At 49.2% G+C, this 17,155-nt stretch overlaps 1 protein-coding gene across 1 annotated transcript in view; it reads right to left on the reverse strand.

Moving 5' to 3' along the window:
- The window catches only part of LOC146782630 (transmembrane protein 272-like), a 182,621-nt gene that overhangs the window by 76,183 nt on the left and 89,283 nt on the right, over positions 1-17,155 (reverse strand). Inside the window, exons 3-4 of the mRNA XM_085637257.1 lie at positions 15,459-15,509; positions 57-245 (exon numbers count right to left, since the gene is read on the reverse strand). Coding sequence (XP_085493383.1) covers positions 57-245; positions 15,459-15,509 — 240 coding nt within the window. The remainder of the gene's footprint in view (positions 1-56; positions 246-15,458; positions 15,510-17,155) is intronic.

Genomic DNA, 17,155 nt, shown 5'->3' on the forward strand with positions numbered 1-17,155 from the left:
ACAGCTGAACCTCTATGAAGCTGAAAACTATGTCCCACCCAGTGATTAATGCTGACCTGCAATGAAGAGCGCCAGTTGGAAGAGGCCGAAGATCAAATTGAAGACGTGGATCAGAATGGAAAGCTTTTCTCTGTTTCCGCAGAGAAAGAAGCCTGAAATGAGAAGCAGGAGGCTGGTGATACCCGAAATGATCAGATAGTTGGGGATGAGGTACTGTGCGGGGCAGTTGTGGTAGTACAGCGACCCTGTGGGAGCAAAAAGAGAGCATCATTAGTCAAGTATTCGTGCACCTTCCATCCTCGCCCCCTTTCATGCCGGCTTCTTTCAGTGAGAGGGAGGAGGCGAGCATCTGTGTAATAAAATGTATTTAAGTGGCCAAGTTGGGTTTTCATTTAATGTGTTGACTGGTTTTAAAAGCCACTGGGGTATATTCACAAGAACGTGTGATAACTACCGCAAGAGTAGCTTAACTCAACTCTCAATATCGCAGCCCATCACGGGAAAATGACCCAGTGTCAACGTGGAATTCACAACAAGGTGGTAACATGCGAATGTCTGCCGAAACCGCGGACATTGTCAGCGATACAACCACCTCAATGGAGATAAAAACACAAACCACAACACAAAAAAACCTGCGATGGGCCACTGCGCGATGAGGAAATCAGCGATAGGCAGCACCAGGCCTGCAACACACACCTGGCAGGCGGGAAAAATCACCATAAAAGTAGAAAAAAACACCCAAACACAAACTGACCAACACCCAAGCACCATGGAGGCTGCCGGAGCATGCACAGAGGACAAGCGCAACCCCACAAGCATCCTGGACGACCAGCCCGGGACCTCGGGACAGGTAAGGGCAAGGACAAGAAGAAGAGGAAGACAAAGTTCAGTCCGCAGGCGAATAGGATCATAGTCACGGAGGTGATGGAACACCTTCAACAACTGTTTGTCACTTCCAACGTGTCATTGGGCACCAAAACTGGAATATGGTGGGACATCGTGGACAAGGTGAATGCCGTCTGAGTGCACAGGAGGACAATGGATGAGGTCAAGTGGCTATGAAATGACATCAAGCGGAAGACCAAGGAGAAACTCGCAGCCAACCAGAAGGCAGCAATGCAGACTGGAGGTGGGGGCCCAGCGCCACAGCTCGTGCTGGATGACATGGAGGAGCTGGTGTCGACAGTCATCAGTGTGGATACTGTGGCCAGAGTTGGGGGACCGAACACTGCTCGACAGGACACAACACAACCACAACAGGGTGAGTGACCACCAGGTACTGGGGGGACGGGTGGAGATGGCCACGATGGCACACATGCACAATCAAGCAGAGCACAGTGCACACCCTCAATGATTCCGGGTCATCGTCCAGATCTATAGACTGTCACAATGTACAATGCCATGCTGTCTGAATGTCAACATGTACCATGCGGCTACATACATGTGGACACATTGCAATACACCATTTCCCCTTCACATTGCAGGGTCACCTTCAACACCCCCTGCAGAGCAGTCCCAGCCATTCTTCACTGATGACGAGGAGGACAACCCCAGCATCGACGCACAAGCCCTCCTAGACATCATTGACATCAACTGCGACTCACCTCCAGGATCAGGGCTGACCAGCTGCATCGAGGAGACCCCACCCACCAGCCAAACCACCCAGCAGGAGGCACCCACGGCCAGAGCAGTCTTCCAAGACCCCCAGGAACAACACACGGCCTTCCAACGCCGTGTGCTGGAGGCCCAGAGGGAGACGGCAGAGCAGGTGCGGGTGGGGTTCGACCTCATGGCCACCAAACTGGACGCCATCCATGGCTGTCTAGACCCGCTCCATGGTCTCCAATGAGCCCTGACTGACATCGCTGGAGTCCTGACACGGAAAGAGGAACACCCGTCCGCTCAGAGGGGCACCAGTGATAGCAGCCGTTAGCTGGTACACATGGGGAGGCTCATGGAGGACATGGTGCGGATGGAGGCGGAAAGGATGGCAGCCACCGCTACACCTCAGCAAAAAGTAGCTGGGATCTACCATGCCCTGCAGACCATCATCATGGTATTGCTGCCACAAGGCATGGCGCTGATGAATGCTGCTGCCCCCACACCATCCACATCTCCGCCCCCTGGTGTGCCATTGCCTCACAGTGCGGCAGACGTATCCACTCCAGCACCTGATGTGTCAGTGGCACACAGTGCCGCAGCCGGTACTGCAACACCCACAGGTGGGGCAGAGCACACATCCGGGGATGAGGACGTAGATGGGTTTGTGATCAGGAGGCACTAGCATTCATTTCCACCACCTGGACTGTTTCTGCTTGGTGCCGCACATGGCCTCATGACCTCCCACTGACATCCGATACACTCCGATGCACTCACCTTGGACAGCAACATGGACTGCCATATCCTGTTTGATGACCAATGACACGGCGACCAGACTGCGGACTGTACCCTTCCTCTTTGGCAGTACTTATCATCCCTGGATGGACTCTGGCTGGCCCTCCACGGGCACATATTGTGTAGTGTGCTCGGCATTGCCCTGTACCGCTCCAGCTGCAGAACTGCACTGGATGTGCAATAAACGTCACGGGCCTACCACCATGTGGCACTGACTGGGGTTGCACAGGGTTAGTGGCACCCAGAGCATTGCGGCCAGCACAGGCACCACGCCACAGGAGGGTGACTTTGGCTGCACTGAGTCAGTGGCACCTTAAGCTGCTGAGCGGGTGTGAAGCCTGCGATGATGCCCCGTCCCGGCGGTCTAGACAGCTCAGGTTTTGTGTACCCTGCTGGACCGCAGTGTAGGCCAGAGCCAGCAGGCAGCGCGGGCCTACCGCCACCTGGCGTCGCTTCCGGGGTCACAGAGTTGGTGGCACCCATTGGGCTGAGCGGGTGTGCAGCCTGCGATGATGCCGGGTGCATTGGTATGTCCTGTGCCATGGAGTAATCAAGACCCAGCACCAAATGTGAGACCTGGTGGCCTGCGGAGCGTGGCTGCATGGTGTGGAGGGTGCCATGTCAGAGGGCCCCGGGCTTGTGGCTTGCAGTGGCACGTGGTGGGACCTCCTGTCTACTCGCTGGTGGCGGAAGGTGAGCAGTGTGGTCTGGGTGTGCATTGGCGGGCATGGTCTGATGGGAGGCGGTAGGGGCTGGGGTGCCTCTGCCTGGGTGTGCATTCGCAGGCATGCTCCGATGGGCGGTGGGAGGGGTTGGGGTGCCTCTGCCTGGGTGTGCATGGGCAGGCATGCTCCGATGGGCGACAGGAGGGGCTGGGGTGCCTCTGCCTGGGTGTGCATGGGCGAGCAGGCGATGTTGTTTTGTGCAAGTATGAAAACTGTGCCAAACATGTTTCAGGACTCTGTTTTCGATTACGTCTCTGTCTCAGATGTGTGACCTGGTGTACTGCTATACGTACCGGCAAGAGGTTGGAGACACACCGGTTGCAGCAGGTGAGCAGTGTCGCCTGGGTGCGCAGCGGCGGCACACTCTCTCCCCCTTCTATTCTTCTCTCTCTCTCTCTCTCTCTCTCTCTCCTTCGCTCTCTCTCTCTCTCTCTCTCCCTCTCTTCTTATCTCTCTCTCTCTCTCCCCCTCTCTTCTCTCTCTCTCCCCCTCTCTTCTCTCTCTCTCTCCCCCTCTCTTCTCTCTCTCTCCCCCTCTTCTTCTCTCTCTCTTCCCCTCTTCTTCTCTCTCTCCCCCTCTTCTTCTCTCTCTCCCTCTCTCTCTCTCCCCTCTCTTATCTCTCTCTCTCTCTCTCCCTCTCTTCTCTTCCTCTCTCTCTCTCTCTCTCTCTCCTCTCTCTCTCTCTCTCCCCCCTCTCTTCTTATCTCTCTCTCTCTCTTCCTCTCTCTCTCTCTCTCTCTCTCTCTCTCTCTCTCTTCCTCTCTCTCTCCTTCGCTCTCTCTATGTCCTTTGATGTGCGCAGGACACACCTTCTCATCATGATGTCTTGCAGGCTGTGACCTACGATATGTCCCGAGGGGAGCCGACATGTCTTCATTTCATTTCAGTGTTCATTTTAATAAAGTTTCATTTGTTGCTTCAAAAGTGAATGTGTGATGCTCATTTCTGTGACGACACATGCATGTCACCAGTTGGGATTGTTATGTTATGTTATGTTAACAAGATTTCTAAAGCGCACTTTTACCCTGAGGTGTCCTGGCGCTACGGACTTTCTGCCCAAACAGCTGAGTAAAACACAAAGAGAGTTTATGAGAAAAGCCAAGTCTTTAGCCCCTTTCTGAAGGCAAGAAGTTCCGAGGAATTCCTAAGATGAAAGGGAAGGCCATTCCAGGCCTTGATGGCACAGTGAGAAAAACTTCTGCCACCCCAGCTAAGTTTGCGGTAGCGAGGAAGGATGGCAAGTTTAGACTGCATTGATCGCAGAGTTCTGCCTGGCACATACCATTGAATGGATTGTTTTAAAAAGTCTGGGCCAATGCCGTTAAGGGCTTTAAAGACTAGACATAGTGCCTTGAACTGAATTCGTGCCGCTACCGGAAGCCAGTGTAGAGATCTAATTCCATCCTTTACTGAGGTAAATCTGGGGATACCAGTAAGGAGTCTGGCCGCAGAATTTTGCACGGTCTGGAGTCTGGAAAGATGTTTCTTTTGCATGTTGATGAAAAGACCATTGCAATAATCCAGCCGTGAGAGGATAAGTGCCGTCACTGCGATTCTTAGGCAGTCTTCTGGGAGAAAGGATCTAATTTTCCGCAGAAGTTTAAGAGTGGAACAAGAAGAGACAACCCTGCTAACCTGATCTTCAAAGGACAATTTTGCATCTACAATCACCCCGAGGTTTTTTGCCTTAGTGACTAGAACAGGAAGCTTCCCCATAGACGTCGGCCACCAGTCAGGGGTCCAAAGATTGGTGATATTCCCGAAGAGTACAACCTCGGTCTTTTCCGCATTAAGCTTAAGGCAGTTTGCTTTCATCCAGGTAGCAATAGCCTGGATACAATTATGGCATTTGGAGGCTGTTTCAGCTTCTGCCCCTTTTTTGATGGACAGCACAATTTGTGTGTCGTCAGCATACGATGACAACTGGAAATCAAAAGATTTAACCAAAGTGGCCAACGGGGTGACATAAAGATTAAATAATGTAGGGCTAAGTGATGACCCCTGAGGGACCCCACAAGAAAGAGCAAAAGGCCTAGAGCTATATCTGTCGAGATCCACCGTTTGTGATCTGTCAGTCAGAAAGGATTTTAAAAGATCCCATGCCTTACCTCTAACCCCTACCGCTGTCAGACGGTCCATCAGAACTTGATGATGGACCGTATCAAATGCGGCCGACAGATCTAAAAGAATGAGAATGGCAGCTCCACCCTGATCCAGGGCCTCTCTGATCTCATCGGTGGACTTCAGCAGTGCGAGCTCGGTGCTATGATCAGCACGGAACCCAAACTGTGTGGGATCCAAGGATGAACTCAGTTGCAAAAATTGGCTTAATTGAATATTCATATTTTTCTCAATCATTTTGCCTGGAAAGGGAAGACGAGAAATGGGCCTATAGCTGCTCGGGTCTTTTGGATCCAGGTTGGGTTTTTTTAGTAGGGGAAGAACTGAATCAGTTTTCCAGAGAGTGGGAAAGCAGCCAGATTGAAAAATAGACCGAAAAAATGGGGTTAAGGCCTCTCCGATGATATCCGGAGCCAGTCTCAGAACCGATGCAGGGCAAGGATCAAGCGGAGATCCAGAACGAATCTCGGAGAGAAGTTTAATAACAGCCGGCTGTTCAAGAGGAACAAAGTGGTCAAAATTAGGACGAGATCCGTTACACTCCTGGTGGCCCATCAGCTCATCTTGGTCGAATAGTGTAGGTGAAAATGTGAAAGACGAGAAAATGTTTTCGACCTTTTGTAAGAAGAAAGTAGCCAGAGATTCACATAGTTCTGTGGTACTTTCAATTTTAGGACTAGCAAGGGTCGCTAGTTGAGAGATGGTTCTAAAAAGCTCTTTAGAAGAGGAGCTGGCACTTCTAATCCGTTCCCCATAGTAATGCTTTTTAGTTTCGTGTAATGATTTCTTTTAATTGGCCAAAACTTTCTTGTAGGCCTCCCTGCTGGTAGTGGTGTACTCCTTCCTCCAGAGTCGTTCTGATTTTTTACATTCTAACTTTTGTTTCTTTAAACTCTCTGAGTACCACATTGTGCGACATCAAGCGGATTATTTTGTACATGTTTAGGTGTAGCTGATGTGGCATGTCTTTGGTCGGGGGTGCCGGGGAGGTGTGGTCCTGGCGGTGGTGGCGGCAGGTGTTGTTGCCCTTTCGGCCCTCCGGGCTGCATGTCCAGTTGCCCGGATGCATCTGTTGTTCTTCAGGTGTGGGTCTGGGCTGTGCTCCCTTTTGTGGTGCAGGCTGTGGTCTGACTTTGCACCAGGTCAGAGCAGGTGTTATTTTCCTGGTGCTAACGCTCCTTTTTGCCTGTTTTGAGTTCTTATCACAGTTCTGTCTGGTGGTTGTGAATGTTGTGGAGTGGTGTTGTCGTGGGTTTTGGCCCGGGAACGCCTACTCTGCATCTCATTAGCGATAGTTGCGGAGGTCATCTGTGGCGATGTTTTTTGTGGTTGTTATCGCGGGTAAACTGGTGCTGTTGGCTGTTAACATCAGCTTGTGATTGGGGCGATACGTTTATCGCAACTTTGGCTGGGATAATGTGCCGTTAACTTGGCGATAGATCCTTGAGAATATGCCCCACTATATAAAGGCAAAGCAGTGTAACAGCAAAGTGGCAGCAGTGCTTCCCTATAGTGTACATGTTAAACAGAGGGGTAGTTGGGGGGGATAACCACACAATGGTAATTTGTGCTTGCTCGACTCCTTTCATTTTAATCCAGAGTATGCACCTGTCCCTTTCTGGTTTGTTTGTGGAGACAGGAAGTTCAGTTTATCCCTACTCAGAAAGGTGCTTATAGATGAGTCCTCATACACAGCCATGACCTGCATCTACAACTAGTAGTGAAATATTGTACCAATACAACAACCAAAAAAGATTCTGCTCTATAACATTCTTCGGCCTGATGCGTGGCCAGTCAATATTTGTTTAAGACTCATTTTGAGACTGTAGGATCTGCTTTCATGGTTAACCTCACTATTTGCTGGCGTCATAACTTTTCTGACTAGTCTGACTGGGATCCTGCTAATCAGGACCCTAGTCACTGTGCTTCTGCCCTACACTGGCTATGGTGTATATCTGGTGCATTCCTATTTGGCTACTGGGGCACCCTTGTAAGTCGCTAGTAAATGGTACTGAGGTACCTAGAGAATGGGTACCCCAGGGGTACCCTTTGGGATGCAGCATATATTATGCCACCCACGATGGGACCCTCCAAACTATGACTACAGGCCAGCCATTGAAGTTTGTGTGAATTGGTGCGTGCACCCCTCACGAAAGATTTAAGTTTCCTTATATCTAACGTCACTGCACTTGGAACCTATAAGTCACCCCTCTAACAGGCCTTTCAGTCCCAAAGGCAGGTTGCTCGGTTTAGAGAGTGAGGGTGGCCCTGCACGAGCAGACCACCCCTACAAACCCCGGAGTCCATTCTCCGAGGTTTGTAAGTGAATCCGCCGTTACAATATAGAGATGCCATGCGTCATTACACGATGACCATCACTAAACTTGCTAGAACGAACCTGGGCATGTTTGGTATCAAACATGTTGGAATCACACCGCAACACCATATCCGGTGTTGGAGGTATAATTCTATCCACGGTTGGGCCCCTCTGGGGAGCCCTCCATGCTCCCGGGACAGATCTTACAGAGCCTGACAGCAACTTAGTGCTGCTGCCGACCCCAGACACGACTCTGCACTCCAGCTGCTGGGCCAAGACCGAGCAAGGGAAGGTAGGACAATAGGTTTCCTTTCACAGGGAGGTGTTAACACCTCCCAGACAGGGTTTAGTGTATTAGACCGGGGTGGGGGCCCTTGCCAGTGCCACATAGTCTGCTAGAAGGGCACATTTGGTGCCCTCCTTGCATACTCCAGCTCAAACCAGATAAGGGAGCCATTGGCTCCATGCTCTGGTGCGAACCTGGACAAAGGACATGGGAGTATCCTCCCAACTGTCCAACCCCTCCTCTGGGAGGGATCCCTGTATTGTCCCAACCCTCACTTTAGGGTACATACGGGCTTACCTGTGGGTGGATTCCTAGATTTGTCGTGGGATTCAATTTAGATCCAACTCCACTTCTACTTCGACCATCTGGGTGCTCTGAACACTGCTGAACTTCACCCTGGGCACTGAGACCACACCTGGGAAGATCCCTGCTGCTCTGGCCTCCTCGTCCTGGAAGTTCACTCCAACATCCATGCCAGTGCTCCGTTCTGGTCAGTCCAAGGCCTGTGGACATCAAAGACAAATGAAGAAATCACCCTTGGGTTGAAGGAGTCACTCCCCTGCATCCGCAGGCACCACAACACAGTTCGCGGGTTTGCCGATCCTAGGCTCACACGGACTCCACAAGGCTCAGCAACACAGGTGGTGGTCCAGCAGTCCTCCAAGACTTGACCTGTCCTCTCATCGAAGTTTGAAGCCAATATCCCCAGTTTGGGTCTCTACAACAGAACCCCTGGGCACTGCGCCGCTGCATCGCTTCATCGCACGGCAACCGCATCGGTTGTCCCAACCGACTCATGCCAACAGAGTTGGACGCATCTGAAGGGTTTGTCAACAAGTCTGTCCCCGCTTTAACTGTCCCACACTGATGAGGTTGGTTGGAACTGGCGAACTCTGCTGTCTTCAACGTCACGGTAGCTCAGTCAGAGCTACTGACTTGGTGCATCAGTGTTTGAAGCTCCTCTTCATTTCTTTTTACCTGCATCCTTGAACTCAAGGGGCCTTTGTCTTCCATGCCTCCTGGTCAAACCTGAGTGGCATAGACTCTGTCACCTCTGCTTTCAGGTACTCTTCGACTTGAACTCACTTCTAGGTTCCAACTGACTCTTTCATCCATCTTTGGTAAGACTGCAACCGCAACGTACCCACTGATCAGTACCGAGTATGTGGTTGTGTATCCTCTTTGCACATGACCGTCTTGGGGCTCCTAGACTCTCACCTGGGGTGGTTCCTTGGGTCCCTGACTCTTCTACGCCTCCTGGGTCCAGTCTCGACTTAGGTCATGGTTCATAATCCCCTATCTTGACATATGATCTGGTCTCCCCTTGGGGACCACTGAAATTGGTGCTACTGACTGTTCTATGACCAAAGTATTTTGTGCAATGTGTATATCTCCGGGTAGGAGATACCATAAAGTGTTAGTGAGTGATTGTAATAAATATCTATTTTTGTAAGTACACTGTGCGGTTCTTTTTCATTTAGTCTATACTAAAGGATTAGATACTGGTAAACCGAGCTGCTTTGCACTCCTCCTAGATTATGCCTGAAGGCTGCTCTCCACAGTTACCACTTAGAGAGCTTTCTATGATTATCTAAACCACTAAAATCAACATACGGGTCTCATGGTTTAGCGCAGGGTGCTAAACTTACATAAGTGAGCAACATATACTAACCCAGCTTCTCACAGAGTCCTTAATACCTCCTGATTACGGTTTTGGCATAATTTGAGGTGAAGTGCAAACAGCCGTAAGTAGAATGAGTGCTCATCTCCTAATACGCAGTGTGTCAAACAGGAACAAATATCGTTTGTACAAATTGTACTCATTTTTTTTTTTTTTTTTTTTTGAAAAACCTTTATTGACATTTCAATCAATTACACGTATGGGCCTACAACCCCCGGGGCCGGCCGCTAAGCAGTCAGAATAACAGAAAGCAATTTTATCACAGTCAGCACCTCGGGGAGCAGAATCTCCACGCTAGTATACTCTCAGTCCCTGAACAGCCCCAGTAGGAGACCAGGATAATAAAGGTTTACATTTTATAATAAGGGAGGATGGAAGGATCAGGTGCCAAACAGTTTCCCAGCAGCGAAAAATGGCAGGCAGAACGATGAACGTAAACAATAAACAGCAGTCTATCTAAGCAATGGCGCTGAAAAAGGAAGTTCAGGATGTGGAGGAATATCACGGCCATTTGCGCCTGCAACCCCCTGCCCTAAGACCCAGGAAACACCACGGAAATTATGGCACACAGAAAAAGCAGTGATTAACAACAAAGGAGTTCCACCATGCTGATTCCAGAAAAAAGACAAAGAAGAATAAGAGAAGAAAAAGGAGGCCATGGAAAGACTAAAGAATCCCCTCCCCCAACCCCCCACCCTGCACCTCTGCAGATGAGTACGCCCCCCCCCCCCCCAGCAGTGTGCCTGTCGCCCCGGAACCAGACCCGAAATATAGAAGAAACAGAGAAAAAGGAGTAGGAAAAGAACCCCCACCGGATGGGGGGGTAGAGAGAGTAGTAATAAACTTGAGGAGGGCCTGCAAAACATGCCCCCGGCTTCTCCCTCCCGCACCATATGTTTCCCCGCACAGCAAACAATAAACAACACAAAATCGACCCTGTCAAAGAAAAGTAAGGAGCATTACGCACCTATTACACTGACAGTTATGCCGTGAGAGCACGCAACCCCCGAGCCCGCCCGCCGATTAGATGACCACCTCTGAAGGATCAGCCTTATCCTTGGCCACTCTTTGCAAATCTACCCATGCATACCCATCGACCCAGTGCCATGTCCAATGTTACAAGGAAGAGGAGCGTCCCATAAAGATCAGGAAGCGACACACACAGGTAGGGTGGAAGTCTCTGTATACCGACACAGTCAGCCTTATGGGGGGTCGTCTTTCCCAGTGCTGCCCCAGGATTTACACTGCACACAAGGTCCAGGAAGGCGGAATCAGCCAGAGCAGGCGACCGTTGCTTGAATATTGCCTGAGTCGCCGGAGGCTGCGCACGGGACAAGGCCACCACCCCCCACCCCAAAACCTCCGGAACAGACCAGACCCACAGCCAGCCGATCGCACGTTAGTATACTGTCCGGAGTTTCCAGTTGTGCACTATTCACAGGGGCGGCCACGACACTGTCCTCCCGTGTGCAGTGTTGGAAGTCTCTGCGTACCTGGGGACAGGCAGGCCGCAACTGTTCCGACGCTGATGCCACTCCATCAAGCTTACTCCCCAACACCCAGACGCCGTGAACCAAGGTGGAATAAAGGGCACCGAGAGCTTCGAGAAGGTCACCGTACCCCAGTACAGCTCCCGGCGCTCGCTCCGCTACGCTCCTCATAGTCGCACCCTCCCAATCTTGCTGCGACCCAGTGTACAGGATGGTAGACTTCGTCCTACCAAAATGGCCGCCGGGTAGGTCCAACCCAGATTGGGACCGGGACTCAGGCACAAGCGCCTCGGGTTCCATGTCACTGGAAACAGGGTTCCGGGGGTAGGCAAAAAATGTATCCGGTGTGTGGTCACGGGCCACAGTCATCCCCACCACGGACCAGCGCCCGCGAAAATCCGGGAGCAGCCCGCAAGAGTCGGGCGAGTTACGGGCGGCGTCCGGGCAGCTCACCGGCGAAGGCTGAGGCAATCACCGGAGAATCTTGGAGTTGCCACCTCGGGCATGCACTCGTTCCGCTACGCTTAGTGGTAGGAACGACCACGGCGAAATGTAGGCCGATATTCGCACCGCTCCGGTAGTCCGACTCCACCCAGTCACCAAAGGCCGCTGTTGTTGAACTGCCGCCCGGCCATGTTGTCCACTCGAGGTCCCGGTTCCAGGGTTGCACAGGCCGCAAACTTCAAACGGACATTTCTCCGGCGGTACCGCTGCCAGAAACTTCGGGATCACACGATCGGTCGCCGCTCTCATTCACCAACACGGGCATATAGCGCAGGCTAAGGATCTCATGCAGGATATCTGTGCGGGATGCGGAGGTTCACGGAGCCGGGAGCCTACGCAGCCGTCCCCCAAATTGTACTCATTTTTGAATGGAACCATTTGTCTTGTTTTTTTAATTTTTGAACACCCATTTTTATGAGGTTTTACCCTAAATTTGCATGGCTTCATAATATACAATTATTACGCCGGGAAGGTTCGGGCTAATGGCAACAAATCTGGTTGCAGTAATGTCTCCATGTTGTGCACTGGTGGAGGAGAAATATGAAAGTCACTTGGTGAAAATTTCATAATTTTGTGCCGTACCGCCCTGGACTTGGGAAACAGCAATTACAATGAATCTGTTACAACGCATGCTATTACATAGCATGCCATTACAACGCAATGCATTTACCACGCATACCTTTACAACAAATTTGGCATGAATGGTAAAGGCATATGTGTTTTACATGTAAGTAAAGGGTAAGTATAATTTTAGGGTTCAGGGTGGGTATGGGTTTTGGGGTGCCAAGGGTAATTTTGGGGTTGAGGGTGGGTATGGGAATTGGGGTGGTAAGGGTAACTTTGGGGTTCAGGGTGGATATGGGTATTGGGGTGGGAAGGGTAATTTTGGGGTTCAGGGTGAGTATGGGTATTAGAAGGGTAAGGGTAATTTTGGAGGTCAGGGTGGGTATGGGTATTAGGGTGGCAAGGGTAATTTTAGGTGGTATTAAATATATATATATATATATATATACATACATACACACATACACACACACACATACACACACAAATATACATATACACACACACATATATAAACACATACACACACAAACCTATACACACACACAAACACACATATACACACACACACACATACATACATATATACATACACACACACATAAATACACATACATACACACATATTCATATTTACACATACATACACATACATATATACACATACATATATATTTATTTTTATCTTTATATTTACGTACCTTAACAAATTTTACCAAGTGTATGCCTTTACCACACGTCTTTGCGTTGTAATGGCATGCGTGGTAAAGGCATATTTGAGGTAAAAGTTTTTTATTGTAATGGTAGGTCATTGTAAAAGTATTGGCGTAGTAATACTCGCGTTCTAATGGCACGCGTGTTATTAGTATGCGTTGTAACGTCACATATTGCCTAGACTCAACACCTACCTGCCTGCCTGACTGTAGACTCTAGCCAGGATTAAAGCATTTAGTGAGGATGCATGTGTTCTTGAATGTTGTTCTTTGATCCACTGGTAAGCAGTGTAGCAATTTAGGGGCAGTCTTGCATGCAGTTGTTTCTGAATGTGTTTTTGGCCAGACGTGCCTGAACTTATGTTGTATCGTTGCACAGTTAAGGGTCTGTTCAGCTCCAGTGTGAGTGGGGCCTGGAGGGAGGGTTGACCCTGCAAGAGCAAGTCTAGTTGACTGTGTGCTCTTCTAGGTGAAGGAAAGCTTGGAATCCCATACCACACTCAGGAACGCCGCTGAGGCTACCACCAAAGAACAAGGCGAAGGGCCGCTGAGGTGCTGTTTTCCCTATAAACTTCTACTTTGGATGCACTGAGGCAGAGGAAGTTTTCCACTGATGCTTGATGTGCTCCAAGCACTCTGGGATTTTGGCCTAATTTCCGGATCTGAGCTCTCATTGGAGGCAGAACTTGGTATCACCTGTAAGTTATCGGGATGGTTCAGTTCCTGCTAAGCCCTATCCATTGGTAATGTTTTTAAAGAAGTGATGCTGCCCAGTTCAGTGAAGATCCTGGACCGCTGCTCCTGTCCAGCTCAGAGATGCTTGCGGAAGATAACATGTTCTGCTGTGCCATGGACCAGTGTACATCATCTATGTTTGTGAAATAGATCATCTTCCTTTGCTCATCAACCCTGACTCTTCTACCTCCATGTATCCCTCACTCATCATCATCCTTCATCCCTCCCACATCATTCCTCACTCATAAACCCTCATTCCTCACTAATTTTCCCTCTCTCACTCACACTTCATTTCTCACCTACTCCTCATTTCTCATCCTTTCCCCCTTACCCCTGAAGTCTCATTTATCATCCGGCACTCACCATCCATCACCCCTCTCTCACTGTCCCTCACCATCCATCGCCCCTCTCTCACTGTCCCTCATGCATTTAAAAGAGTGAGGAGTGAAATGAGGACATTAGAGTGACTTCAAATTTACATTGATCTCTCCACCTTGGGACACCCTCATCCCTCGGTTGTTCATTCCTCATCCTTCACACCTCCTTTTCATTCTTCCCTCCTCTGCTGGCCAGTGATGGTGCTGATGTAAACAGTGCCCAAATACAGACAATCACTTAATGCTTGAAATGATGAATGTAAACAGGCATGCCCTGCTTTACGTCATTTGCTTCATTTCAATACTTCCAACACTTGAATTTAGAAAACAGATACACATTATTTTTCAAATGCTGGGCAATCAACAGATGACAGAGACAGGAGAGCAGGAAATGGGCATGGAGTATACCCATATCTTGGTATTCTCTGCGGTTCTTCACTGCTCACCGACTGCTGAATTTGCATTTAATTCGGTTTCCTATTGTTCAGATGGGGAATCATTTGGGATTGAGGCCAGCAAGGTTGGAACAGAGTAAGATATTGTTTAGTGATGGCTGATTATACTTGCACAACCAGGATCCTGGTTTAGAACGGTGTACATCACTGTGCCGCGACGCGCCTGCAGAGGCGGTTCGTTCTCTTATCGGCTCGTGCATCATTTTACTTACTTTATTCTGTGGTTTTCTGGGTGTGGTATAGTATTTACACAAATACTGCAGTTCAACACCAAATGCAACTCTGTTCAAATTTTGGACTGTCTTTGGGGGAATGGAGGTTTGAAATGCAAGCAGCTGAGCATCAAGGTCGAATGTCTCTTCACTGGTACCTTGAAGCAGTGATAGTTAATGTTTTTGATGGTGTGATTGATAGCCGGGTAGAGGGGCTTCATGGCTCAGTGAGCTGAAAGTTACATGGTTTCATGGCTGAAGAAGCGTGCACCAAAAATGGGCCAGAGTCTTGATTTCTTGAGACACATTTCTTTTCCCAGCAGGATTACAAGTTGCAAAGCCCCTTGAATCTGAGCAGTGTTTATCAGGTTTGTGTCTCCTGGGGGAAAGAGAGTCATTCTTATATACAGGATATTTGTAAAATCCTCTATTACTTTATATCATGGTAATTCTGCCTCTATCTGCTTTAAAAAATCATGTAGTAATAGTTTAGGCAGTGCTAAAATACCTTGAAGTGTTTTCTCCATGTATTTGCTGTGTTAGGATAAAGGTTCAAGGGGAGAAAAATAAATGTTTGCTTATTTTTACTATTTATCTCAACAATTAACTAGTGGCTCTACTGGTGGAATAACGGCCAGATACAACTGGTGGCAATGAACTCCCAGCTTTAGGATTGGACTGTTGCCAAAATAAAACAAAGAATCCTGGACCAAGTACATCAGGGCATCATGCAGCCCAGAGTTCAGTTGGATTCCTCCTGGCAAAGGAAGACACATCATGGCTACCCTCCTATAGCACCCCAAAGCACTCTAGGGTGTAGCTCAACACATGCAGCAGCTTCCGCACTCACAGTATCAGGGCAGCACAGGGCAGGGTCCACTCACCGACACCGATGCTTGCAATGGACATCGCTGCTGTGATGAATATCGCAGACACTGCAAAGGAGAAAAGAAAATCAGGTTAAAGAAAGGTAGGTTTGAAGACAAGATCCATGCTCTGATAAGCCCCTCTGTATTTCAGGCCTGCTGTGTACTGTGATCCCAACCAAGGAAACCAAGCCCTGTCCCCTCTTCCTGAACACCAACCCGTGCCCCGCCATGATGTAGATTCACCAAAATGCCAGTGGTAGCAGAAGTGACATCACGCACCCTACAAACCCAATGACATCACAGTGTTTGCCCTTAGCCCCACAATACACCCTGATTAGCTACTGAGGGGTAGGGGGAGGGAAAGGATGGAAAGTTAGAAAAAAGTCAGGGCTCTTTACAGCTCAATCTACTTTTGATCCTACATTTTGTTCCAGAGACCAGGGATTACTAAAGTGGCGCAAAGGGGATCAACGACCAGGTTACGGTGACACGGGTAGCAGTGGCTACCGCCTTATTCATGTTCATGAGCAGAATCCTCCTCCTGCTTAGACAGAGGGGGATTATAAAGTTGTGCCATTACCCAGGCTGCAGGCACTGTCTTCATATTCATGACCTGGTTTTTTTAGTTCTTCCTCCACTCGGACCACTCATTTAATGGGCAAATCACCAACCAATACAAGTGTGCATGCAATTACTTTCCCCCCCTGAAAAAGGACAAAACGATTTCTACCGGAAACAAACTTCAGATCAACAGTGCCAGTCTTGGACCTCTCGCACAATAACAGAGGCCCTGCTATGCTCAGTCAGTGCCCAGAGAACAAATTGGGACTGCTGACAGGCCTCTTACATGGTGCATCGCATCTCATCAACAGCCTGAAGAAAGGTGACTACATCATCCCAACGCCAAAGGAACTAAGCTGCTCCCCACTATAAGCCAACAATGTCCCCTGGACCAGCGGCATCTCCTCCTGGGCATTCAGAAATGACACCCTCCGTGCCTGGCTGAGAAATGAACGACATTTGGGAACAGGGTTATAACAGAAGCCCAGAACTCAGACTGGAGACACAATGACTCAAAAAAGGAAAGAGCTCAAGGCAGACCTTCTCACATTTCTGCACTCAAGCCCAAGAGCAGATATCCCTTCCCAGCACACATGTCAGCACGGGTGCCGCCAGGACACGCGATTATTCCTTCCTTCAAAAAGACGTAATGAACACACACTCGTGTTTTGCCCCTTCGTTACCATCGCTGTGATCGATCTTTCTACCGCACTTTTGTTGCATTGACCTCATAATACTTGAATATACTACCTTTTAGATTCATATTCATCCTTTACTCGCGGCACCATTCTCTTTTGTTTCTGACAACCAAGCTAACCAATTCACACCCGTTTTTATGATTGATGAGACGTGCTGATTGCCGGGTTGGAATTATCACCGGCATTTCGAATACCTCACACCTACGAGACATCCTACAGACTCATATTACTTCTTCTACTGTCCAATTTGTGTACCCTGCCTGGTTGGAATTATCACCGGTTTTGGGCCTCCACTACGTCCACGCTACCTTCCTCAGCCCTGAAGAGTCGTGGGATTACCTTTCCCTGGCAAAACACGTGTCGGCTGGTTGCGTTTCCCAAAGGTATAAAGAACATCCATTTTAACTGAAGAATTTTGTATATCTTGCTTCTTCTACTGCAGTATTTACTGGC

This window comes from Triturus cristatus, chromosome 12 (genome assembly GCF_964204655.1).
Source record: "Triturus cristatus chromosome 12, aTriCri1.1, whole genome shotgun sequence".
Lineage (NCBI taxonomy): Eukaryota > Metazoa > Chordata > Amphibia > Caudata > Salamandridae > Triturus > Triturus cristatus.